The following is a 27693-nucleotide window of genomic DNA, read 5'->3' on the forward strand; positions in this document are numbered from 1 at the left end:
TTTTGAATAAGAATTTTTCTTCGTTTCTTAGGTTACTTACACAGAGTCGCCCTTTAATAAGTAACGTACTTGGAACATCTACAATTAAACGTAGAAGAATCCAGCTGTTTCTGTGCTGGGCTTATGGACATATTCAAACCAGAATAATGTGAGATGCTGAATGATATGCTCAGGCTTTTTTAAAACCTTTTAGAATAGGATAGATGTTTTCAAATGCTTCATAGATCTCAGAACGTTCTTTGGCACCTATAAAGAAATCCAGGTTTATATATTTTTTAATATAAAAATACCAACATTTACTTAAACACTAAAATTTCATTGTATTGTCTCCAATTACTTTTAATATGACATCTCTTTAGCTGTACCTGAGAAATGGCATTTATTCCAAGTAAATAATTTGGCAACTACAGCCATATTTCCACAAGACAGAAACCTTAGAGCAGGGTTTTCTAGAACTTCTCTGTGGGTGTCATCTTTGCTCACACAGTGCTCAGTATGAAATGTGGAATGTTATCTCTACATGTGCCATGAATATGGCCTCAGAGTAATTTCATCAGCACCTGCGGGCACTTAGCTACCAGCAAAAGGAACTTCCTTTGATCCACGTCCTCTCTAGTTAACATCTTGATTCCCTAATATTGATAACAGATGGAGACAAATGAGCTTTAAATTTGTTTTAAATTTTAGTTTAAAATTTTAAATTTAAAAGAGTTTTAAATTTTAGTGCATGGGAAGGGATTATTAGAGGGGAAAATTGTACTACTGTCACTCTTAAAGTCTTAGGTTTCAAGAAATTGTAAATCATAACTGCTGTAGGAATTACAAGGATAAAAACATGAATCAAACACAGTCTCCACCCTTGAGAAGTATTAGTCCCTACTCATCTCTCACCAACAACCAAACACCACCACTACCTCCACCTTCCAAATTATGCAGGCACATTGTGCTAAGGGTCATGTACTGGTACTACTTATATTTATATGGCGCTTCAGCTAATAAGGACACTAATCAGTTAATCTGATATTTTGTGGGCTGGAGGCAAGGAAGGAAGAAAGGAGGATAATGAAAGGACTATAACAACTGTTAGCATGAAGAGAAATGGAAAATAGCTTTAGCTGATAAAGACTCTTAAGAACTATAAAGTACATTGCTGATAGGAACAAAAAATGGCTCAGCTACTGTGGAAACTATTTCGGTGGTTAAGTTAAAGAATTACTACATGACCCAACAATTTCACGCCTTGGTAAATACACCCCAAATTGAAAACAGGTACTCAAAAAAATACTACGCACTTTCATTGCAGCACTATTCACAATTGCCAAAAGGTGGAAACAGCTTAAATGCCCATCAATGGATGGATAACAATTTATAGTGTAGGCGGGGCGTGGTGCACCTGTAATCCCAGCACTTTGGGAGGCCCAGGCAGGTGGATCACCTGAGGTCAGGAGTTCAAGACCAGCCTGGCCAACACGGCGAAACCCCCGTCTCTACTAAAAATACAAAAGAAAATTAGGCGTGGCGGTGGGCGTCTGTAATCCTAGCTATTTGGGAGGCTGAGGCAGGAGAATTGCTTGAATTTGGGAGGCGGGGGTTGCAATGAGCAGAGTTCGCACCATTACACTCCAGCCTGGGCGACACAGCGAGACTCTGTCTCAAAATAAAAAAATGTATGGTGTATATATACAATAGAATATTACTCAGCCATAAACAGAAATGAAGTACACATGCTACAACATATAGCATGTTTCTTAGGCTCAGCTAAGTGAAAAGCCAGACACAAAAAGTCACATGTTATAAGATACTATGTATAAGTATCCAGAAGAGTTAAATCCATGGAGACAGAATTCAGATTGGTAGTTGCCAGGGGAAATGGGGAGAGGGGAATGGGGGGAATGGTTTAATGATATCAGGTTTTATTTTGGAGCAATAGAAATGTTTTAGAACTAGGTAGAGCTGGTGGTATATTCACAGTACACAACCAGCTACTAAATGCCACTGAACTGTTCACTTTAAAATGGTTAAATTTGTTATGTGCGTTCACCTTAAATATTAAACAATCAGGGATGAAGTCCTTATAAGCTTAATTTTTTAAGAAATAAGGGCAGGCATGGTGGCTCACACCTGTAATCCCAGCACTTTGGGAGGCCAAGGTGGGAGGATCCCTTGAGCCCAGGAGTTTGAGACCAGCCCCGGTAACATAGGGAGACCCTGTCTCCATAAAAATAAAAAAGGAAAAAAATAAGAAGAGAAAAAATAAAGAGAAGGAAAGAAAAGTTATTTATTCATTGCCAAAAGGTTTACTATCTGTAAGTCTTCACCTTCAAAGATTTGCGGTGGGGAGGAGAGTGAGTTACTGACACACGTAAGAGGAACTGGTTTTTTGGGGTAGAAAAAGCCACAAGTTTCAGCAGATTTTTAGTTCCAGCTCTAAAATTTTGGTTTCTACAAAACCAATCTCTTTAGAAACTAAACAGTGAGTTGGTGAAGAAGCAAGAACTACTGCCTCTGGTTTGATGGACTTTTTGGGCTTCTAGCTGCATTCATCTTGAACAACCTTGTTAGCAGACAATGAAGCATAATAGGTACAGCAAACACACACACGCCCCTCTCCCAAAATCCCCAAAACCAAGGTTCTTCTTTTCATATTTAATTGAGGAACAGTGTCCAGGTCCAGTATTTTGGATAGCCATGAACTTCACTTATTTTCCATAACACTTTTATATTAAAAAATCCTAACTAGGAGGTGGTATAGCTCAGGAGTAGAGCATTGGACTTCAGACCGAAAATCATAACTAAGAGCATTGCATTCAAGCTCAAGGAGTATACCATCTGGAGGCCCCTGGGGGGCGCCCTTTCCCAAGAGGGAATGGACATTTGAGGGATCATTATATCATAGAGAAACGATTTTAGACATAGGAGGACTTTAGGGAAATTAGTACAATTTCTTCATTTCATAGAGACATAAGAAACAGATGTTACCTGAACCATACAGCAGCAGCTGTGGGAGAAGAGTGCATGTAACCAGTGTTCCTTCCTTTACACCAAAAGTCAACAAATCAACATTGCCAGTATTTGTAACAGGTTGTTAAAATGAGGGGATTTGGTCAATTTAGTCAAACATTTCCTCACTAAAATATTGCCATCAAAAGTTTAAGGGAATCTAAATTGGCCCCATAGTCCTATTAATAATCAATCAATAATCAAAAACCCCAATTTGTAATACCAGGCTCCAATTAGATGACCCTTGCCTTAAAAAAAAAAAAAAAAGTCTCGCTCGGTCACCCAGGCTGGAGTGCTGTGGCACCATCTCAGCTCACTGCAACCTCTGCCTCCTGGGTTTGGGTTCAAGTGATTCTCATGCCTCAGCCTCCCAAGTAGCTGGGATTACAGGCAAGCACCACCATGCCTGGCTAATTTTTTCTATTTTTAGTAGAGATGGGGTCTCACTATGTTGCCCAGGCTGGTCTCAAACTCTTGGACTCAAGTGATCTGCCCACCTTGGCCTCCCAAAGTGCTGGGATATGAACCTTGCCTTTTAAGCAAAACTTACCATTCCTTTTCTTCAGGCTGTAATTTCTGGGGAATAAAAACCATTCCTAACCTTGGTGACTAAGGTGAAAATTGTGTGGCCTGGTGCACTAGATAGAGAAAGGACTGGCTTTGAGATCAAACAATATGGGCTTAAGTGCCAGCTCTACCTCTAACTAGCTTTAAAATAACAGGAAAATAAATTACTTAACCACTTTCAGTTTTCTTACTTGTAAAATAAGGACAATAAACCTTCTTGTAGAGTTGTGATAAAGGATGTGAGCTAAGGTTTGTAGAAAGTTGGGACATTTTATAAAATCTAAGCCATTTTATTGCCCTAGAGGAATATACTTCCAGCTTAGGGACATTGGCATGGCTAGTCCAAGTACACATGGCTTATCATTTCATTCTGATAAGCCAGCAACATGTAATTTGTTTACGTCTGTCTCCTTCAGCAGGGCTGGATTCCTGCCAGATAGGGAGTATATTAGATTCACCTTTGTCTCCAGCCCCCAGCACATTACAAGTACTTGGTAGGCACCCAAAATTTATTAAATATCTGTAATTTGTCAATAAGGTTTGTAAGTTCATCCCTACCCCTTAGTCAGCTCCAAATATCAACCTCCAATACTACGTGGATTTTCCAGTTCTGTTCTTACATCAAGTCATAACTGCACATATTTTCCCGAGTGATGCCACAGTCGTGTGTGTATAAGTCAAAACCTTACAAGTTTGTAAAAATAGCATTGCACCGCTCAAGTTATTCATTTTATGACATATACCAATTTACTATTAGTTGGGGGTTACTGTTAACAATTGGGAGGGACATCCTGTCGTGTCTCTGGCCCACTCACTAATAAGTCTTGGCATTTTTCTGCTGCCCTCTGACCTACTCATTTCTGAGAAGCACGGATGTTGAGCTGATTAAGGGTGACCCTCAGCAACAATGACACAACTTCTTAGTTCTTTATGCTAGAGGGAAATAAATAAATAAGCGTTTTCCTGAAGCATCTTTGTCTTCATACTCCTATCATCAGGGCAAGGCATCACAGCAAAATTCCAGTCTTTGTCAATGATAGAGAAAAAACCAGGAGAGTGTGTTTTCACTAAGATAATAATAGCTCAACAGTGCCAGGCACTGGTTTTCTGCTTCCTTACAACACTTAGGTAGATTCTATGGTCACTTGCATTTTGCATATATGGAAACCAAGTTGGAGAACTTAAACTCACCAAGGCCACACAGTCAATAAATGGCAGATTATGATTAAAACTGGACAACTCTCCTGTCCATCCTTTTAGCCACTACACCTGCTGACCCTCACTGCTAAGAGAATCTCCAGTCCATCCTTTTAGCCGCCACACCTGCTGACCCTCACTGCTAAGAGAATCTTAATCATTCTTTCAGCTGACAAGGAGAATTAAGAAGTTGCCCAGGAGACCACACAGGTGTTATTGTAGACTTGCAAATTGCTGTGGGACAGGGTGAGGCCAGTGGGCTCTGGAGCCAGGCTCCTCACATGCCTGTTGCCCTGTGGCACACACAGCTGCTTGATATCGTTAAGTTTACTAAGCCGTTCCATTTTACAGGTGAGGAAACTTAGGTATAAAGTACAACTCACAGAGTCAACCAGACCCCACGTGAAAGTCCTTATGAAGCTGTGCCTGTCATATGAGTGCCCAATATGTTAGCTCTGATGATTATGCCTGATCTTAGAAGTGGAAGTTGACATATTTGCTGTTTGTTTTACATCATTCCAGCAGAACCTAGCTATGCTATTAATTTTACTGTGGCTTAAGAAAAAAACATGGGCCCTAAATGTCACACCAGCCACAGAAAACAAGCACAGATCCAGAACAGTGTAAGCTGGGCCCAGGTCCTGTTGCTTTCTGCTCAGGACCATGACAGTAGAACAGCAGGGCCTCTTTGTTTTCAGCTTACTTGACTATAATTAGGACATTCAGAAGTAACCTTAGACATGGTGGCTGTAGCTTTGGCAACTCAGGGGAGTAAGACCATTTTATATGGATAAATTATTTTCAAAGACCTGCAAATGGCATGATACAATGGTTTCAAATTGCCACACATCTGTACTATGGGCATTGGCATTCTACAGTTCCCAACTAGGCAAGAGCTGGAATTCATTATTTTCTACAGTCAGACTCAAAGTTCATTTGTAATTGCAACACTTTACATTTTCTAGGCAAGTTATTTACCATAATTGAGATACTGCTTTCAGAACATCTCTGTAGAGTACCCAGTTGTGCCATGCTGCACTAGGCCACACATGAGCTTCCCCCCAAGCTTCAGTTTAGGGAGAAGCCTGAAAGGAGACCACCTTGGTTCCTTTCCTGAGGTGTTCACCTGAAATTAGGCCCTTAAGGTTTTTTTTGTTTGTTTGTTTGTTTTGAGACAGACTCTTGCTCTGTTACCCAGGCTAGAGTGCAGTGGCATGATCTCGGCTCACTGCAACTTCCGCCTCCCAGGTTCAAGCGATTCTCCTGCCTCAGCCTCCTAAGTAGCTGGGATTACAGGCATGCACCACAATGCCCGGCTAATTTTTGTAATTTAAGTAGAGACAGGGTCTTGCCGTGTTGGCCAGGCTGGTCTTGAACTCAGCCTCCCAAAGTGCTGGGATTATAGGCGTGAGCACAATGCCTAGCCAGGCCCTTAAGTTTTTAATCCATTTGCGGGTGAAAAGAGTCTAGAGACACAGGATTAAGTAATAAGGAACATTTGTCTCTAAGGCTGAGGCAAAAATTACCTAAACTGTGTAGCTCTAGGCAAAATAGTTTAAGACAGTATAGCATAAACAGGTAAAACGCCAAGAGATGATAATTATTTATCATTTCAGTAGTAAGTCATGGATTAACTTTTACTTCACAGTATAAGCAGAATTTGGATTTCAGTTAATGTATTTAATCCTCACCTCCAGAAAAGTCCATGTCTTGCAAGAAATTTAATTTGCCTATTCTGTATACTTAGAAATTTTAAGGGAAGTGTACTGTATAGTCTTCAGTATTTAGTAACAATCCTTTACTTCTGTGATTTGAAACTTCTGGCAAATGTGTAAATGAAAGCTTTTTAAAAGAAATTTGGGGGTTGGGTGCGGTGGCTCACTCCTGTAATCCCAGCACTTTGGGTGGCCGAGGCGGGTGGATCATGAGGTCAGGAGATGGAGACCATCCTGGCCAACACGGTGAAACCCCGTCTCTACTAAAAATACAAAAAAAATTAGCCGGGCATAGTGGCAGGTGCCTGTAGTCCCAGCTGCTGGGGAGGCTGAGGCAGGAGAATGGTGTGAACCCGGGACGCGGAGGTTGCAGTGAGCCGAGATCGCGCCACTGCACTCCAGCCTGGGCAAAAGAGCGAGAATCTGTCTCAAAAAAAAAAAAAAAAAAGAAAAAGAAAAAAGAAATTTGGGGTAGGTGGGAAAGCTGATCTGAATTAAGGGCATTTAAAGAAATCTATAATAGGAACTTTGCCTGTACTTGGCAATTTGCACTTTTCATAAGATTTATTTGTAATGATACATGGCACTTATGAAAGTTTCCTTCCAAAGGACTTGAAAGTGTGTTTCCCTAAGTAGGGTATGTATTTGCCTCTGATATCTACACTATTCAATTTTATTGGCAGGCTTTTCTCACTTCCTCTAGGACATGTAGAGGTAAACTTTATGTCAGTCACTAGGGGGTCTTAATTACTCCAGACTCTAAATTAGTGCCATCTGAGCAACTGTAGTTTTGCTGCATTCAAAACGTTCTTGGATTCCAAACAAGCTTTCCCCACTTTGTTTTTAATTTTTTAATTAAGATGAAGTCTCGCTCTGTCACCCAGGCTGGAGTGCAGTGGCGCGAACTTGGCTCACTGCAGCCTCTGCCTCCCAGGTTCAAGTGATTCTCCTGCCTCAGCCTCCCAAGTAGCTGGGGTCACAGGTGCCTGCCACCATGCCCAGCTAATTTTGTATTTTTAGTAGAGATGGGGTTTCACCATGTTGGCAAGGCTGGTCTTGAATTCCTGGCCTCATGTGATCTGCTTGCCTCAATTTCCCAAAGTGCTGGGATTACAGGCGTGAGCCACGGTACCCAGCAACTTTCCCCTCTTTGAAGACACATTAATTATTTCTTAGAGAAGAGCAAACTACAAAACTCAGAGTTATAAAAGAACACTTAAAACAGACATGTCATTCTGCTGGATGCTGAGTTATGACTTAATCAACTTTTCTGAATTCAGGTAATATAAAAGTCTCAATTTTTTTAGATGAGGCAAGATTTTATAAAATTCTAGTTTGGAGGAATATACATTTAAGAGAAGCTAAGAAATATAAAAATTAAAGTAATGAGGGGAAATTGGCCTTATTAGATATACCATGAGTATTAAAGCTACAATAAGATAAAGGCAATAGGATTATAATAGGATAAACCTAGAGCAAAGGCAGAACCGAAGAACAGCCACATATGTAAAAGAAAGGTCAAAAGGAGTCATCCAAAATTAATGAGAAGATATGCAGCGTTAAGTTGGTTGGATAGCTATTTGGGACTGGGGCATGGAGATCAGTTTGGCTCAGGCCACATAAACTTGGCATTCATTATGGTAGAGGAGAGTGAAATGTATAAAAAGACAAAACTAGACTACGCGATCTCAGCTCACTGCAACCTCCACCTCCCAGGTTCAAGCGATTCTCCTGCCTCAGCCTCCTGAGTAGCTGGGATTACAGGCGCTTGCCACTATGCCCAGCTAATTTTTTTTTTGTATTTTTAGTAGAGACAGGGTTTCACCATGTTGGCCAGGCTCATCTTGAACTCCTGACCTCGTGATTCGCCTGCCTCGGCCTCCCGAAGTGCTAGGATTACAGGCGTGAGCCACCGCGCCTGGTCATAAACTAGCAACTTTCTGTAGGTGGGGCACAGTGGCTCACACCTGTAGTCCCAGCACTTTGGGAGGCCGAGGCAGGTAGATCACTTGAGGCCAGGGGTTCGAGACCAGCCTAGCCAATATGGCAAAACCCCATCTCTTCTAAAAATACAAAACATTAGCTGGGCATGGTGGCATGTGCCTGTAGTCTCAGCTACTCAGGAGGCCGAGGCAGGAGAATCACTTTAACGCGGGAGGTGGAGGTTGCAGTGAGCTGAGATCGCGCCGCCGTAGTCCAGCCTGGGCAACAGAGTGAGACTCTGTCTCAAAAACAAAAACAAACAAACAAACAACAATATATATAGCAACCTTCTGTAGAATGACATAGAAAAGAGTCTGAACCATTCCCTCAAGTAGTTTTAAAAAGTGCTATTTATGCAAAAATTATTTTAAAAAAAAGCCAACAGGAAAAAATAACAAATATAGCAAAGAGTAATTTATCTTTAATAGTATTATAGTAAACTCATTAATCCCGAGAAAATACAAGCTAAGTAGACAAAAGGATAAGTTATGTTATGTACATATTATTTACAAGAGACAAAATGCTATTTATTGGATGTGTTGAAAAGTGGTCGATTTCTGTCTCTGATTACCAGCGGGGTTAAAGTAGTGAGATAATTTTTACATATACAGTTAAAGTTTTCTTTGGTACCATTTTGTTTGGAATGCTGCCAAGCATTTGGTAAAAGATATTTAGATACATTGCACGTAAGACCATGTGATACAGAACTATGTCATATATCCCTTTAAAACAATTGGGTGATTTGTTCTAAGAACAAAATGGACATAGCCTTAAACGAAAGTCCCATTTCTGAGTGTCCACACTAATATCATAATTGTCTACAGGTAAAAGCAGCCAAATGTCTGCCCTTCATAAGTAGCAAACGAAGGAACATTTACCTATCTAACAATGGGACAATACGTTTGATTCAATAACATGTCAGAATGGGTTCAGGAAAGGTAGGTCTGCTGGCTAAAGCCATCCTGCTGCCTGATTTTGTTAGCCTATGAGCTAAGAATGGTTTTTATCTTTTTCAGCAGTTGGGGAAAAAATATTACATGACACACATAAATTATGTCACGATATGAAATTCACATTTCAGAGCCCATTCCTTTATATAATGTAACATTCAGAGCTGCTTTCACACTATGATGGCAGTGCTCAGTAATTGTGACAGACCCTGTGGCTCACAAAGCTTAAAATATTTAGTATTTGGCCCTTTCCGGAAAAAGGTTTGTTAACCCCTGTGTTAGGACCTTATGTGGCCATTAAAAGCCTTTATGAAGAGTTTGTAATAGTAAGTTTAAGCCATATATGTTATCATGGATAATTTTGTAAAAAAATCAGGATGTAAAGATGAAATACTTAATAAAATGACATAAAAACATGAAAAAAATATTGTTTTAGGTACTGGGACCTATGGGTGATGTTATTCCTTTCTTATTTTTCATTCCAGGTATTCTGTATAACAAGAATTACTTTACCATGGTGAACAAAGGTATTTAAAAGAATAAGCAAAGCACATGCATAGCAATTACATTTTATGAGTCAGAAAATAATCTTAGTACTTACCTGTCAACACAACTTTTCCAGATACAAAGATAAGCAACACAATTCGTGGTTTTACCATTCTATAAATAAGACCAGGAAACAGTTCAGGCTCGTAACTGTTAAGATGTAAAAGGAAAATGTTAAAAATAGCACTATTCAGCTCCTTTCCCATAACATGTAAGGCCCAGTATATTAAAGTGCATATTAAAGCAGTTGTAAATAAGTTAGCTATTTTATCAAAAACCTTTTAACTATCTTGATGAAAAGAGTCTTGAGTGTCCTAGGTAATATCTTATGGAAGTTAGGAACATAATTAATTTTGGGTCATAACACAAGTGCAAGCTATCCTGGATGGTTATTAGAAATCAAGGTAACTTAGGGCATCTGATTTAGTGTATTAAGATCTTGTTGGTTAAACATCCTCTATCTTTTCAAAAAAGTCTGTTAATAAGAATACATAATCATGTTTTTCTGGATTTCCAAATTCTCCAATAATAAACATATTTTGTATGCTTTTATAAACTGCTGAAGTTAACATTTTTAGCAGATAGAACCTAAAAATATTTCTAGGCCACTGCTATTTGTATTTGAACAGGTGCTATATAAATAAAGAAAATCCAATTATCCCGAGTTTTCAAAATTCAGGATTTGTTGCTATAAATAGTAACTCATATTTACTACTAAATGTAAGCTGGCCACTCCATGGAGCGAAAGATGATAGCACTTAAGAGCTTCTTCTCCACACTCCAGCCTGGAGAGGAGGGCAGATTCTTAGAAAGCCTTGAGGAACCTACCAAAAAGAAGTCAGGAAGTGAGAGGAGGTGAATAAAACTATTCTCAAAGCAGTGGCTAATGGACAAGAAATATAAGAAAAAAAGACATCCAAGCAATGGAACACTAGCATCTTTGCACTTAAAGGGTGAATCCAGACTGCATGGAAAAGCTCCATTCAGTTCAGCAATGAACAAGACCCAAAACAACAGCAGATGTGGAACCTTTTACTGGCTCCAGAAAGGCGCATCTTGAAGTGAGTCTTGCGCATCTCAAGTATAGGAGGTCATTGTGGGTGGAACTGTCTTCTGGAACATCACTCTGTCTTACTGCAGGGAGCCTGTCAAGACTTTCTCCCACTAACCACTTCCCAACACTGGGGAGACCATGATACTAGGGGGAGCCCCGAAAACCCCTCCGGGACTATGAGATCCAGGCCAAGAAAATGAAGGCTGGAGGTACAAAAAGAAGATTTCCATTTGATCTTCCTGCTGAATTTTAAGACTTAGAAAAGAGAAAACAAAAACTTTGGTGTGTAAATGATATTGAACTGCATTTAGCTTTTAGAACCATGGTTTTAAGATTACCAGTATAATGTGCTCCCAATTAGGAATATACTTCATTTTATTTATTCTCTGCCTCATTCCAAAAGAAGGCTGAGGCAGAGAAAGAGACTGGTTTTGGTTAGGGATGGAGAACATTTCATAAAGATTGAGAATATCGAACATCTGCCAATTTCTTGGCCAACCCAACTTTGACCCATCCTTCAAGTCTCATTCTAAATGTTACTTCCCCGAGAAAATCTTCCTTGATCTCTACCCACCCCCAATTACATTAAAGACCCTGCTTTATGGTCTCATAGCCCCTGAAGGGCCTTACCTTCACAGTCACCATGTTTCATTACCGTCATTAACTTGTCCATCTTTTCCTTTAGACAGTGATCTCTATGTGGGCAAGGGACTATAGCTATATTGCTTGCCATTATCATCCTAGCATCTGCTACATGGTAGTCACCTAGATCTTATTCATATAGCAAGTATTTATATCAGGATATCTTTGAATTAAAAAGTAAAGAGGGGGCCGGGTGCGGCGGCTCACGCCTGTAATCCTAGTACTTGGGAAGTCGAGGTGGGTGGATCGCCTGAGGTCAGGAGTTCGAGACCAGCCTGGCCAATATGGTAAAACCTCATCTCTACTAAAAATACAAAAATTAGCTGGGTGTGGTGGTGGGTGCCTATAATACCAGCTACTCAGGAGGCTGAGGCAGGAGAATCGCTTGAACCCTGGGGGGTGGAGGTTGCAGTGAGGTGAAATCATGCCACTTCACTCCAGCCTGGGCAAAAGAGCAAAACTCCATCTCAAAAAAAAAAAAAAAAAAAATTAAAGAGGGAAAAATTCTCGTTGACAACCATGGAAACGATTATGTCATAGAAAGATTGCCAGAGAAAGTGCCCGGTAACAAAAGGAGATACTTGTATTATTAAATGTTGACATACAAATTTGCAGAACCTGGGGAACTGAATGACCTTAGGGGTTTAACACAAGGCAAATTTGGCCTGATAATTATAACTGATTATGTGGCATGGTTCCCCACAGAGCTACAGACAATTAGAGAGGCCTCATGTTAAAAATTCAAATCTTCTAAGAGGTGTTTTTAATGTTCCCAGTGTCAAGAATACACACTCTGGAGTTGTAATCCATAACCTGAGGCTGACAGCCAAATGGAGAGGATGAGGGGGAGGCAAGAATGAGACTAGAAATAGAAAGTTGTGGGAATACAAAGCAAGCTTCCTGGCCAGATTAAAAAAAAAAAAAAAAAAAAGGAAAAGAAAAGAAAAGATGACTGAGATCATAAAACTGTCCCAGGAGGAAGATACAACAGGGATGAGCCCACTCCGTCTGATGCATTCTCACTGCGCCTTACTGGCAACCCTTCCAGAAGCTGGTAGTAATAACAACGGGCACCTATTCTAGACTTAGATCTGCTCTGCAAGGAAGACGCTGGTGAAAAAGAAATGAATGGAAACTTGGGAAGAACCACACACATCATTTTCGAGCCCTGAATGGCCGGAAGGGAATGCTAAGTCTAATGTAGACACAACCTTAGAGTTCGGGCAGAGCTCTTGCAGATGTACACTAAGCCGATTCAGAGAAAGATAGGCTGGAGGCTCGTGACTTGAGAGTCTGGAAGATAAGACAACTTAAGCACTGGGAGACTCTTAGAAACAGGCTTTATTAGGAAATCTGCAAATTATGCCAAGATTGAAGGAAGAAAGATACCTAAAGAGGCAACATGTCTTACATGGGGGAATGGGAGGACTTTATAGGGAGATCAGATTTTTAACAAATGGGGTATATGTTAGGCATTCAATAGCATACAGTGAAAAAACTGAAGAAAAAAGAAAACATAATCAAGAGAAAAATAAACATGTCAAAAGAAAAATAAGCATATCATAAAAGCTGAATCTCAGAATGAATGAAAATATTTTAGAAGAAAAAGGAATTTTTAACTTCCATTCAGATCATATCTGAAAGGAAAGCTAACAAATGTTAGGGAAAGCACAGCAATATGATCCCTATCTACTCTATTGACGGGATAATCATTCGATGGCCAAGAGAAGATAAGGCTTTGGAATGAAAGAACTTCAGTTCCAGCTTGGCCAAGAGAATTTAAGAGCATCTGTGATTAACCCAGGCCAAGTGCCCTAGCCCAGGTGTATATCTTGGTGAGTCAAGGGGTTTGGTGTCTATGAGTCACCCTCCATCCTTGCTCTCTGAGGGCCTGGGATGGGAGAGCCACCAAAACGGCTGGGGGCGGGGGAGGAGCACTAGCTGCTGAGACGGGAAGTTTGAAGTCAGGAAGGCTAGAGATATTCCCTAGGAAAAGGAATACACTACAGGCAACATTGTATTGGGGGCTGCAGCTACACACACACACACGCACGCACGCACGCACGCACGCACACACACACACACACACACGGGACAAACTAGTTAGAATTGCTTTTCTTTTTTTTTTTTTTGAGACGGAGTCTGGCTGTGGCCCGGGCTGGAGTGCAGTGGCGCGCTCTCTCACTGCAAGCTCCGCCTCCCGGGTTCACGCCATTCTCCTGCCTCAGCCTCCCAGGATTGCTTTCATAGAACGTGCTACAGCCATTCTTTTTTCATCTTCTCCCCAATCCATTCTCCCCTCACCAGCTGTCAAGCCCCTTCCTACTGGCCTAGTCCATTTCACATGCCTTATCTTTTTTTTTTTTTTTTTTGAGACGGAGTCTCGCTCTGTCACCCAGGCTGGAGTCCAGTGGCGCGATGTCGGCTCACTGCAAGCTCCGCCTCCCGGGTTCTGGCCATTCTTCTGCCTCAGCCTCCCGAGTAGCTGGGACTACAGGTGCCCGCTGCCACACCCGGCTAATCTTTTGTATTTTCAGTAGAGACAGGGTTTCACCGTGTTAGCCAGGATGGTCTCGATCTCCTGACCTCGTGATCCGCCTGCCTCGGCCTCCCAACACATGCCTTATCTTGCCAGTGTCATTGCCAAGCTACGTTTGTATGCTTATAAATCTGTAGATTAGTGGATCTCAATGTGTGGGCCTCTGACCAGTAGCACTGACATCACCTTTGAGCTTTTTAGAAACACAAATTCTAGCAAAATCTCTGGTGAAGAAGCCCAGCCAGAGATGTGTGCTTTAATAAGCTAAGTGATTGCTAAGCAATGTAAGTTTAAGAACCATGGTTTCAAAAGCCTGGGCACATGTGGTAACCTATGAGAACTCAGGCATAGCATCTTAATCTTTTCACTATTGTGTCCCCCGCCTTTTTTTTTTTTAAATCACTATTTCTCTGAAAGATACTTTACGTAAGCAACCCATAATGTAACTTAAATATCTTGGTAAATTCAAAGTTCAAGCTATATAACCGTCATACCTACTGAACTGCTGATGGGTTAGCACCAAACCTTCCAGCCTGATGGGAAATCTCACATCACAGCTTCCAACCATGTTCTGAATTTTAAAATCGAGGAATCTGGCAGGGAACCCAAGCTTCTGCACCACACGAGCATATTTTCTTGCTGCAAGTCGAGACTGCTCTTCACTGGGGAGGGGCAAATATGTTTAAAGATGTCTCAATCACTACATCCTCTAAACTACTGGTGTTGTATTGAATTGTTACCATTTGTACCACGTTTATCTTTCAATGTATACTATGAAGCTGTAGGCTTTGTGAGGAGGACTTACTTCCCATACTTTGGTCCCTAGCACCTTATAAAAGGTCTTGTAAAATTGTACAGCTCTTGAACAGAATCATAAATTTTTGTCTTCATTTGTCACCTTTCATATATGAAGTACTTTTACTTTTACTTGGGTGTTATTTGCTACAACTATTCCAAGGATTCGCAAAGTGTGTCCCCAGACCAGCAGCTTCACCTGGGAACTTGTTAGAAATGCAAAGTCCCAGATTCCACCTCAGACATGCAGAAACTCTGGGGGTGGGGCCAAGCAATCTGTCTTTTAACAAGCCCTCTAGGTAACTGTGCTGCTCACTGCAGTTTGGGAACCATTCATCCAGTCTCAAAGTATGTCCCATTTAGAAGAGAACAATGGCTGGGCACAGTGGCTCACGCCTGTAATCCCAGCACTTTGGGAGGCTGAGGCAGGCAGCTCACCTGAGGACAGTAGCTCGAGACCGGCCTGGCCAACATGATGAAACGCTGTCTCTACTAAAAATAGAAAAAAATTAGCTGGATGTGGTGGCGGGCACCTGTAATCCCAGCTACTCAGGAGGCTGAGGCAGGAGAATCACTTGAACCTGGGAGGCAGAGGTTGCAGTGAGCTGAGATCGCGCCATTGCACTCCAGCCTGGGCAACAAGAGTGAAACTCCGTCTCAAAAAAAAAAAAAAGAAAACAAGAAAAAATAAGGACACATGCATACAAAAAACAATCGCATATAAGGAGGTAAGATATGTGCTGATTGAGTGGCACAGACAAGGTATCAGTTCTTGAGTCTTTATTGGACACACTGTCCAAAACAACCACATGAAAATACCTCGAAACCCCCCTTGTTTTGCTTGGCTTTCTCACCCAATCTTCAATTCAATTCAAACTCAACACAAGAAGGACAGGAATTTGTCCTACTCTGTGGCTATGTCCTTTAAGTGTCTGTCCTGCTGCACCCCTAAATTCATAGCAGAGCCTGTGGAGTCCTGAGAGGTGAGGCTTCATTTCTCCTTAGGTATTTTTCAACTGTTAGTGACAAAACAAAATAGTAGGTAGCAACACCTGCAGGGTGAATCAGGTGAATTCCACCCCCCTCATGGGTTTGGCCCTATTTTTAGGCTGTAAATCAGAAACACCTGAAAGAAAAGCCAGTTTGAACTTGTTTGCCTGGACCAAAGCAAGTGTTTGATTCTCTTATCCAAATCCTTCACCAACACTGCCCCCTCTTGGGTATTCGTTACTACATACATGTGTCACCTCATTTAATGTTGATTCTTCTCACCCACTTTAAAAAAAAAAAAAAAGAGATTGGGTTTTTGCTCTGTTACCCAGGCTGGAGTGCAGTGGCATGATCATAGCTCACTGCAGCCTTGAACTTCTGGGCTTAAGTGATCCCCCTGCCTCAGCCTCCTAAGTAGCCTGCAGGGGCATGCACCACCACACCCGCCTAAATTTTTATAGAGACAGGGTCTTGCTGTCTTGCCCAGGCTGGGCTCAAACTCCAGGACTCAAGTGACCCTCACCACCTCAGCCTCCCCAAGTACTGAGGTTACAGGTGTGAGCCACTGCACATGGCCATCTGTTGATCTGGTATCTACTCACTAGATTGACTACAGCTGCACAGCACTGCCCTTGGCTCTCTTCACCCACTTCTCACTCTTGAAATGTCCTTAGCAAGGCCATGTCCCCAGGTTAGCAGTGAAATAAACTGTTTCCATTTTGAACTACATTTTGCCTAACTAATCTATTACATTTCCCGTAATGTAAATAAGTTCAAATTTTAAGTTTGCATAGTCCTGTAGTTTCTTGGGATATCAGCTGTGATATTCTAAGGACACAGAAGTTTCTATTGAAACAACTAATAGTTGAAAGTCTATATACATGTTCATTGTACAAACATTAGAAAGTAGTTTAAAAATCTTAAAATCTCACCCATACTGGTGTTAACTACCTAAATTTGATCTTCTGCACTTTTCCTACGCAAACACAGGTATCCCTCATACTCTTGCTGTTACAACAAAAGAGAATAGGTTTGGATAAAATGTGGAGATAATACTGGCACCTCTTATTAACTAAATTCTCACAACTCACTATCCAAAACTTCAAAACCAAATATATTTGGATAACAAGTATCTCTTATTATCTGAACTCATTATCCAAACTTTCACTATCAGATTTTAGGAATAAATTCAGATAAGAAAAGACACTCATGAATGTGTGTAATATGTGTAACATGAGCATATTTTACAATGAAAGTTGGATAACAAACACCATTTAGTTGCTTACTTCTCCCTCTGCAATCCAACTTAATACAATGTGACCATCCTTTCAGCTCAGTATGTGTACTATATGGCTAATACAATTTTACTTTATGACTTCAAATTGAAACCCTATTATTAATTAGGTTTTCCCTGTTTTATTGCTGAAATGAACATTGTTACAGACATCTTGCACAACTGTCCAATAATCACTTTAAAATGGAGATTCCTGGGATCAACATAAGAGAAAGTCCAGAAATGTACTCAGACACATATGAAGAACTTAATATGTAAAAACAGGTTGGGGGAAATGTAGTAACAATGGATCCTTCAATAAATGTATCTGAGTACCAACTGATCATTTGGGAAAAATAATTATCTTACATTGAAATAAAATTCTAGATCTGCTCTGTCCAGTTAATATAAATTCAGTCCCTCAGTTGTATTAGCTGTATTTCAAGTGCTCAATAGCCACATATGACTAGTGGCTATATCATTGCATTAAACAGTGCAGATATAGAACATTTCCATCTAGAGAAAGCTCTAAGTGAATCAAAATACCAGCTATCCTTTTCCTATCACAAAGCAGGACCTGAAAAAGATCAAAAAATATATGAAAGTCAATATTTGTATAATATTGTGCACAAATGCCTTAAGGGCAAAGCCAAATGTAGAAAACAAAGAAAAAAATGGGATAAAATGAGTATACCCTTCAAAATTTGTGTTTTTTAAAAAACCCACCACAGGCCAGATGTAGTAGCTCATGCCTGTAATCCCAGCACTTTGGGAGACCAAGGTGGGAGGACTACTTGAGCCCAGGAGTTCGAGACCAGCCTGGGCAATATGGGGAAACCCCCGTCTCTACAAAAATAAAAATATATATATAAAAAAAAAATTAGCCAGGCCTGGTGGTGCATGCCTGTGGTCCTAGCTACTTAAGAGGCCGAGCTGGAAGGATGGCTCCAGCCCGGGAGGTGGAGGTTGCAGTGAGCCCAGATCACACCACTGCACTCCATCCTGGATAACACAGTGAGACCGTGTCTCAGAAAAAAAAAACAACAAATAAACAAACAAACAACAAAAAAAACAAAAAAACACACACCATAAAATACCATAAACAGTAATCTGAGAAAAAATATTTACAGTATAAAATGGTGAAAATAGTTAACAAAACAAAAACAAAAGATAAATCTCTCCATAGATAATTGAGCAAACGACATAGCAATTTCTGCACTTCTAAAAAGTTATTTAATCTCACTAGTAAATCAAAGAAACATAAAACAATGTAACTTTTTGCCAATCAATTTAGCAAATATAAGAAGAATATCGACGCCCAGTGTCCATAGGATAAAATGAACACTTAGTACATTTATAGAGCGAGAAATTGGCACAACTTTTCAGGAGGAGAATTTGCTTCTTATCTTTTAACACCTACAGGGGAAAACAGGCTCTGCCACTACAGAGTTTTGGTGAAAGAATACCCATCAACACAGGGCTTCCTCTGCGTGAGATCCAGGAGAGATGAGATTTTTAAGGGATGCCTCCTGAGCTAATGCAAGCTAATGGTCAAGGAATGTCTAATTGAGCTCCTTTAGAAAGTTCTATCCATTTATCTGCAATGAGGAAAATCCACAATAACTACTTCCCCAGACTTATAACACACTTCATCATTACTGTAACTTAAAAAAAATTCACCTTAGAAGCAAGTTGTAGCAGCGCAGTTAAGTCCCCTCGGTTTAATAGGGGAAACTGTAAAATGGGGATATGTCAGCATTTTATTATTTTTTTAATAGAGACAGGGTCTTGCTCTGTAACTCAGACTGGAGTGCAGTGGTATGATCATAGCTCATTGCAGCCTCAAACTCATGGGCTCAAGTGATCCTCCCACCTCAGCTTCCCAAGTAGCTAGGACTAGAGGCATGCATCACCACATCCAGCTACTTTTTAGATTTCTCCCTTTTTTTTTTTTTAAACAGAGATGGAGTCTCACTATGTTGCCCAGGCTGGTCTCAAACTCCTGGGCTCAAGCGATCCTCCTGCTTAGGCCTCCCCAAGTGCTGGGATTACAGATGTGAGCCACCGTGCCTGGCCCAAGTCAGTATTTATAGGAGTGTTTTTAACCCAAAATGTGGCATTTCATTGAATAAAGTCTTCAACAAATAAAGGCATTTTGCTTCTACTATGTGCTTTAGCACATTAATTCTATGCTTCCTTGTTTTACATACTAAATTGTTTTTCTGGTAAGGGTGGAGGGATGATTCCTCATACCTTTTGGCTCCCGTGCAGACCATCTTCCCAGAGCTAAATATAAGGGCTGTTGTCCTGGGCTCTCGGATCCTCATTATGACAGCAGCAAACCTCTATACCCAGAAACCAAAAGAGAATTAGCCTCTGCTAGGAGTTAACATTATCCCAGTTGAAAAAGCCGAGCTGAATATGAAAATCTCAAACAGATTGGATGGGAAAACTAAATGTCTGGGTCTTTTCTCCCTACATTAAGGTTAACAAAAATAATGATGATTCTAGAATGTACTTATTAACAGGTAAAAATAATATCAGTAACTCTTAAATTTGAATGCCTGTTATGTTTCAGTTCCTATTTATTCTCATGATAGGATGAACTTGTGTTCATTATCCTCATTTAGTGCTCAGGGAAAACAAGTAGCAATATAACCTCCAATATTACACAGGAAGTGGTAAAGTTAAGATTCAAAACCCAAACTAATCAGATTCTCTGCTTTTTACTTTGACACACTTCCTTTTTCTTTTGAAGAATCTTTTGGGAAAAAAATAAGTATGTTAAAGGCTCACCAAGACTTTAGAATGTACTGAAAAGTGACCAAAATGCAGAAGAGTCTGTATGATAGGCGTGCTAAAGATGAATGACAGAAAGTTGATGTCAAGGTTCTTGCCTCTTATAGTTCTCAAAGTGTCATTCAAGACCAGCAGCATCAGCAAGCCCTGCAGGTGAGGCTGACACACGTGAGGGTAGGGAACCTCTGGCCTGCCACATGGACGTGTCATCAAATGGCCTGCTCCTACACAGATAGTCTCTTCACCCCAACTCCTCTCCCCGGTTAAGCTAGGAAGGAAACTGGGGTGGGTGCTAGCTTAAGGCCAAGCCAGAATTTCTCTGGGTGTTGAGCACAAGTTCAGAGAGATCCTATACGCTCATCCCCAGCCCTGCCCACCCCTACCCCTCGTCCAAAATGAGAGGTGTGCTGAGGATGGTGGACAATAAAAGTTGCCTAAAATGCTGATTGTTCAATAATGTGATCACAGCTGCAGCTGTGAGGATCTTAGCTCATCTTTGTGTCTGTCCTCACCATTGTCAGCTGTATGAAATATCAAAAGGAAAGCTTTATTGTATTCGGGTAACATCGAGGTAACATTTAAATTCAGATGTCAGCAACAGTACTACCACAACAGCAAAAACAAATAATAGTTGATGCCTGCAAGGTCTCTGGGTTCCTACGAAAGTGACCTTTTTTCATCTAATTCCATAAATCCTCCACCACCTAAGCCAGTGAACTTTTTCCCAGTAGGAAGCAGGTCTTACTCATCTTTGTACTCCTAAGTACAGAACCTGGCAAATCGTTAAAAGTTGATAGGATTGACAAATCCAATTACCCTAGGTAAACAAGCCATTGAAAACAGGATGCCTGGCCTTGGCAGGATACAAGAAAGAGTAGATTTTATTAAACTTTGAGGAGGACGAAAAAAAAAAATCCCTGAATCTTACATTAGTAAATAGGAGCTTGAACTTTATACTTTAAGCAATTTAGCCTTCTCAGATAAGAGGAATTGTAATGGAAAGATACATAAGTGTCAGGTAGCTGAGACAACATTTGGCAAAAATTATTTCCAGAGATTTGATGGCATTTTAAGAAAGTTAGCATCCCAATAGTCAGGTGAAACTTTTTTTTTTTTTTTTTGGAGACGGAGTCTCGCTGTTACCCAGGCTGGAATGTAATGGCATGATCTTGGCTCACTGCAACCTCAGCCTCCTGGGTTCAAGTGATTCTCCTGCCTCAACCTCCTGAGTAGCTGGGATTACAGGCACCCGCCACAACATCCAGCTAATTTTTGTATTTTTAGTAGAGACTGGGTTTCACCATGTTGGTCAGGCTGATCTGAAACTCCTGACCTCGTGATCCACCTGCCTTGGCCTCCCAAAGTGCTGGGATTACAGGAGTGAGCCACCGTGCCCAGCCTAGGTGAAAAATTATAATCATACTAAAAAATATTTTTGAATGACAAGGGAGAGAGCTTATCTTTAAGGAACTGCTCAATTACTGCTTTATTCAGCATAAAGAATGAGATTATTTTTTATAACTCAAAACAGATATTAACCCTGAGTTGCCAAAAGCTTTTTCAGTAACAATTTTTTAAGAAAAAACAGAGGAATTAGTCAATATCATGATCATATTAAGAAAAGTAAATCTAAAGAGAAGCTAATTATTGAAAGGAATATTGAGAAATGTTACCTTTGGGTTATATTCTGCATTTTTTGCTTGCAAAGCTATTTTCTTCAGATCCAACTTACAGGCCAGGTTTACAGTGGAAACTATATTCCTGAAGAAATAAGTCAGTTTAGAAACTTATATCAGATATAAAGAGTAAAAAAAAAAAAAAAAAGACAAGACAACTTATTTTCTCATTTCTTAGGTTATACCTTAGCAATTTCCTAGGGGGAGAATTATTCCAAATGTGAAATACATGACAGGATTCCTAGTAAAGTGTAAAATCCCAAAGTGAAGTGCTAAAAGAGCCTTTCCTAAAATTTCACAACTAGCTGCTAAAATTAAGTTTTAGATCTTTTTTCAAAACAATGCCTCAAAATAGAAATTACAATTCTGAATCAATTTGCAAATCAAACTCAATTTTACATCTTTATATCCTTGGTGTTTATCCAACCCTACCCACAATTTTCAGCAACTTCAGTGCTGTAGTATAAACAATACCATCCTTCAAGAATGCATCTATTAATCTTTAAGTCCCCTCCGCCCACCTTAGAGGATCAAGAATTAGTGCTTCGCCTTACAGATAATCAAACTGTCTAAAGCCACAATCCATTTAGAACTGATAAAACAAAGAATTATGAAATCTGAAATTCTCTTCCCTACTATTATCCTGAAATTAGTTGTCATCGCATTCAGGAATATAAAATGCGTACCCAATGTGCTCAATTAAAACAAAAATAAAAACTTACTGTAGTTGAGGTACAATTCCACAACATTCTGAAATAGGGGTCATTGGTGTCATGGGAGTTATGGATGCCAGAGACAAGGAGTCGGAGTTTGGTTTCTCAGGAGAGGGCTGGACTGAGTCAGTATCACCAGGGTGCAGCTGTGAATGGGAATTTGACAAACTGCTGCTGTTTAAGCCCAGCCCAACGTCCTGTTCGCTGGGTGATGGCAACCTACTTTGTGGACTTTGGCTTTCAGAATTTTCTTCAGTTTCGTGTTTGCTAATGACAGGCTGGTCTTTATTTTCTTGGGTAACTTCATCTGGTAGGAAGCTAAGATCCACAGATGAGAAATCACCAGATGTTTCTTTGACTTCAGGGTTCGAATTAAATGCAGTATCCGGATTGGATGCATTCAGTATGTACATATCATAAGGTGCAACTGGGCTGAACAGGGGAGACCTGGGTGGGGCAAGGCCATCCTAGGCAGTTCCCAAAACAGACAGACAAAAACACAACAGACAGAACAGCATGTTACACAAAAGGGATGTCACTATGGCAGGCAGGCAATGTATTCAGTGTAAGAGGCAGTTCAAGATTGCTTGTATTCATGCACTGCTTTTTTCTAGAAAATGCCATTAAGATTCTACTACAGGCCAGATGTGGTAGCTCATGCCTGTAATCCCAGCACTTTGGAAGGCTGAGGCAGGCGGATGGCTGGAGGCTAGGAGTTTTGAGACTAGCCTGGCCAATGTGGTGAAACCACGTCTCTACTAAAAATGCAAAAATTAGCAGAGCATGGTAGTGCCTGCCTGTAATCCCAGCTACTGGGGAGGCTGAGGCATGAGAATCTCTTGAACCCGGGAGGCAGAGGTTGCAGTGAGTCGAGATCATGCTACTGCACTCCAGCCTGGGTATCAGAGCGAGACTCCATCTAAAAGATTCTATTACAGTTACAGCACACTTAATGGAAACAGAAAAGAATATTTTAAAATGCAGAAAAAGCATTCTTCATAAACTATCTTAGCTACTTTGGTTAGATCTCTAGTAAGTTGCCACTCTCTAAGTCCAATTTTGCAATAGAGGCAATTGAGCAACCATGCTCTAAATTGTTGTATACTTTGAAGAGAACAGATATATTGTATTATTTAAGTTAATTATAAACTTTAGTTGACTTTACTTTGAAATAATTTTGAGTTTTAAATGAAATAATTTTGAGTTTTAAATGTAAATAGAATAAATGAAGGAAGTTTAAGATATAGTTGAATGCTAATCAAGACTCACTAAAGACCCATGGTTATTCCTTCTAAGCGAAGGCGTAATAAGAATTCTTGTAATGTTCTAGTTAGAAGAATTTACACTAGGAAAAAAGTTATTGAAACTTAAATGGTAAGAATAGTGTAAATCAATGTATTTTCAGTCCAGGGAAGGCTGCTCAACTACCATTATCCAGCAACGGAGAGAATGATGTGTGCACCTGAGGAAAGCAACTAATGTAAAATTCATGGGCTTTATTACGGGAAAAAATCGATTAGCTTGATAAATGCATTACCACCTGCTTCACTCAAGTTACGGGCCTGGACTCCAGATTTTGAGCACTGCTTGCAGGAGAAACTCAAAAATATCTTATTTCTTTTCTGACCACTGAAGGGTCAGGAATGCACTGTGTTGCATCTTCTCAGTGACAATGCTACCTCCGCTAATGTACGTCTGACTGGAGCCCACTGGAGTGTTCTATTACTACAAGTCCAGCAGGTGGCAGGAGTGACTAATTGTTTAAAGAAAGCACTTAGAATTAAAAACAAAATCAAGCTATTCTCTTGAAATAAGATTTTTGACCTCTATTTCATTTTGAATACATGATAGGCTCCCATCTTTCCCCACCCTCAACCCACAGAGTGGCCTAAGAAAAGTGAGATGGGGACAATGGGCCCCAATTCTACTGCAGGGTTTCCTTGGTCTCACCTGTCCCAGATGTAAAGGGTCTCCTCGGGCAATTTACGCTAAAGCACCAAAGCTGCAAGTCAGTGTCTCCCTTCCCCTTCCCCATCATGGCATTTTCTCAGGGAACAAAGCTAAACGTACACAAGAATGTAAGGCAATGGCGAGGATTTGAAGGAGCATATTTTATGGTAATGGGAACTTGACCAGCTCCCTGCAGGGTCTGCCTGTAGTGACTCTCCTCAGAACATGTCTGTGTAGCATGTTCACTGCATCCTTGGCTTCAGCATCTTTAGTCATTTTTTGTTAAACTGTATCCACTTATCTTTCTCAGAACCTTTCCTGCCTGGGCTCTTCTTTGCTGTGTTAAATGCTAGGGAAAGTCACCATTTCTACCTCAGTGCTGATCATTGTCTTTATAAAAAAATTCTCCCACCAAAAAAAAAAAAAAAAAAAGTTGCTCTCTTGCCTTTTTTTTTTGAGATGGAGTCTCACGCTGTCGCCCAGGCTGGAGTGCAGTGGCGCCATCTCGGCTCACTGCAACCTCTGCCTCCTGGATGCAAGCAATTCTTTTGCCTCAGCCTCCCGAGTAGCTGGGACTACAGGCTCCTGCCACCACGCCCAGCTAATTTTTGTATTTTTTAGCAGAGGCGAAGTTTCGCCATGTTGGCCAGGCTGGTCTTGAACTCCTGACCTCAAATGAGCCACGTGCCTCAGCCTCCCAAAGTGCTGGGATTACAGGCGTGAGCCACCTCACCCTGCCCAATGCTAAGGATTTTTAAGTCTTAAGAGTAATTAACTTTTTAAAAAAAAAAAAAAAGCCACAGGTGTTTCTAGTTGACATTTGGCAAACCCTGCAACCACCAGCTCCACCAGAGACTTGACTTCTCGAGGGAGGCCTAGTACTGGCATCCATGCTGCAGGGGACAGGGGATCTCTCTTTCCCCTGTCAAAGCAGAAACCCGTGGGAACCTGAAGTCGCTACAGCTAGCACGACGCATTCTCTGTGCGTGTCCTTTAGAACCGGGCGGGGGGCCAGGAGTGGTGGCTCACGCCTGAAATCCCAACACTTCGGGAGGCCAAGGTGGGTGGGATGACTTGAGGTCAAGAGTTCAAGACCAGCCTGGGGAGAAAAGCAAACCGCCCCCCCCCCCCTCCCGTCTCTACTAAAAAATACAAAAATTAGCCGGGCACGGTGGCTCACGCCTGTAATCCCAGCACTTTGGGAGGCCGAGGCGGGTGGATCACGAGGTCAGGAGATCGAGACCATCCTGGCTAACACGGTGAAACACTGTCTCTACTAAAAATACAAAAAAATTAGCCGGGCGTAGTGGCGGGCGCCTGTAGTCCCAGCTACTCGGGAGGCTGAGGTAGGAGAATGGCGTGAACCTGGGAGGCAGAGCTTGCAGTGAGCCGAGATGGCGCCACTGCACTCCAGCCTGGGTCACAGAGCGAGACTCCGTCTCAAAAAAAAAAAAAAAAAAAAAAAAAAAAAAATTAGCCAGGTGTGGTGCGTGTGCCTGTAATCCCAGCTACACGGGAGGCTGAGGCACGAGAATCGCTTGAACCCAGGAGGCGGAGGTTGCAGTGAGCTGAGATCGCGCCACTGCACTCCAGCCTGGGCGAGACTCCATCTCAGAGAAAAATCAATCAATCAATCAATCAAAAACCAGAACAACCTGGGAAGGGCCATGTAATCTGGTGACTGAGTGAACGGTTCTGGATTCGTGCTAGATGAAGTTCGAGCTCTGTTTGGCAACCTTGGTCAAATTATTTCACTTTTCGAAGCTTCTAACCTTCAACTTAATGACTTGGGAAACCAAGCCCGCCTCTTATGGTCGCTATGAGTTTTAAGAGGAACGAAGGCAAAGCCCTTGGCACAGGACCGGGCGGGACGTGGGTCCTGACTCTGGGACAGTGGCGGCAGCCTCACCTGAGCGGAGCACTGGTCCAGGTAGAGCTCCAGGTAGGTCTCCTCCTGCTCCATGGACGGTAATCCCACTGTTGGGGGTGGGGGCGGGTAAGAGGGTAAGCGCCGAGCGAGCAGCCTCGGAACCCGCTCCGGCCAGGGCGCAGAGGCCATTTATGAGCCTGGGGGCAGCGAGGCGGGGCGGCCCTCGGCCCAGGTTCCTGCAGAGGGCGCGAGAGAAGCGTTGGGCGATGGGCTTGGAGCGGGATGTGGAACCCAGCTACCGGCCCATGGGCGCTGGGAAGCGGAGATGGGCTAGGGGTGGGCCGGGGAGGGGCGTCTCGCCTGGGGGCAGTCACCCCACTCTGCCCGCAGCTGGGAAGGGCCTGGGCCTGCAGATTTGATTTCCTTCGATACTCGCAATGTGGTCTTTGCTCCCAGGAGAGAAATTCTCGGTGCAAGTGCATGGAAAGTGAGAAAAAAAAAAAAGGATTTTTTTTTGTTGTTGTTGAGATGGAATCCCACTCTTTTGCCCAGTGCCATCTTGGCTCACTGCAACCTCCGCCTCCCAGGTTCAAGCTATTCTCCTGCCTCAGCCTCCCAAGTAGCTGTGATTACAGGTGCACACCACCATGACCTGCTAATTTTTGTATTTTTAGTAGAGACTGGGTTTCACCTTTTTGGTCAGGCTGGTCTGAAACTCCTGACCTCAGGTGATCCACCCGCCTCGGCCTCCCAAAGTGCTGGGATTACAGGCGTGAGCCACTGCACCCAGCCGTTTTTTTAAGAAACTTAAATACTCGGTTTCCACCCTGTCGCCAAGGCTGGAGTGCGGTGACAGGCGACCATAGCTCACTGCAGCCTCGACCTCCTGGACTCAAGCTCCTGCCTCAGCCTCCTTAGCAGTTGGAATTACAGGCGGGTGCCACCACGCCTGGCTAATTTTATTTTTATAATTTTTATTTTTAGTAGTGACAAGGTCTCGGTATGTTACCTAGGCTGGTCCTGCACTCTTGGTCTTAAGCCATCCTCCTGCCTCAGACTCCCAAAATGCTAGGATTACAGGCATGAGCCACCGCATTCCGCCAGGGATGTTTTTTTTCTCTTGAGCAGAGTGGAATGAGTCACCTTACCTAGTCAGGTGTAGTATTTTTACATTATCATTACTTCTCACCATGAAATCCCACGTGGTTATTCTCCAGTCACTGAGCGTTCCGTCTAAAGCCACATACAAAACAGTGTGTTGCTGCACAGTTAGGGTTAAGGAAATCTCACGAAAATAACGCAAAACATTCAGAGAGGGTTTCTCTTTCCCGAAATCATTATTTTAATTTTCAGTGCCTGCATAAGAGCTTAACTGTGTAGAACAATTCTATAAACATAATTGATACCTTTTTTCTTTTCTTTTCTTTTCTTTTT

At 41.7% G+C, this 27693-nt stretch overlaps 1 protein-coding gene across 1 annotated transcript; it reads right to left on the bottom strand.

The window, feature by feature from the left end:
• On the bottom strand, positions 1–26519 carry TBPL2 (TATA-box binding protein like 2). The gene is made up of 7 exons (XM_004055209.4): positions 26299–26519; positions 22449–22906; positions 21724–21811; positions 19505–19596; positions 14688–14855; positions 10014–10108; positions 1–246 (listed from the first exon to the last, which is right to left on the bottom strand). The coding sequence occupies exons 1-7, from the start codon at positions 26446–26448 to the stop codon at positions 170–172; spliced, it is 1128 nt and encodes a 375-aa protein (XP_004055257.2). The 5' UTR covers positions 26449–26519; the 3' UTR covers positions 1–169.
• Between the last annotated feature and the right edge of the window lie 1174 nt (positions 26520–27693).

Source organism: Gorilla gorilla, chromosome 15 (assembly GCF_029281585.2).
Source record: "Gorilla gorilla gorilla isolate KB3781 chromosome 15, NHGRI_mGorGor1-v2.1_pri, whole genome shotgun sequence".
Taxonomy (NCBI): Eukaryota; Metazoa; Chordata; class Mammalia; order Primates; family Hominidae; genus Gorilla; species Gorilla gorilla.

Bases quoted from the DNA above. Each gene is read 5' to 3' on its own strand.
- TBPL2 (XM_004055209.4), bottom strand. From the start codon at position 26,448: ATGGCCTCTGCGCCCTGGCCGGAGCGGGTTCCGAGGCTGCTCGCTCGG. The intron at 19,597-21,723 runs GTAACATTTCTC...TTCTGGGTATAG, and splicing joins ATGCAGAATATAACCCAAAG to AGGTTTGCTGCTGTCATAAT. The intron at 10,109-14,687 runs GTATGACGGTTA...ACATCTTAACAG, and splicing joins ACCCATCAGCAGTTCAGTAG to TTACGAGCCTGAACTGTTTC.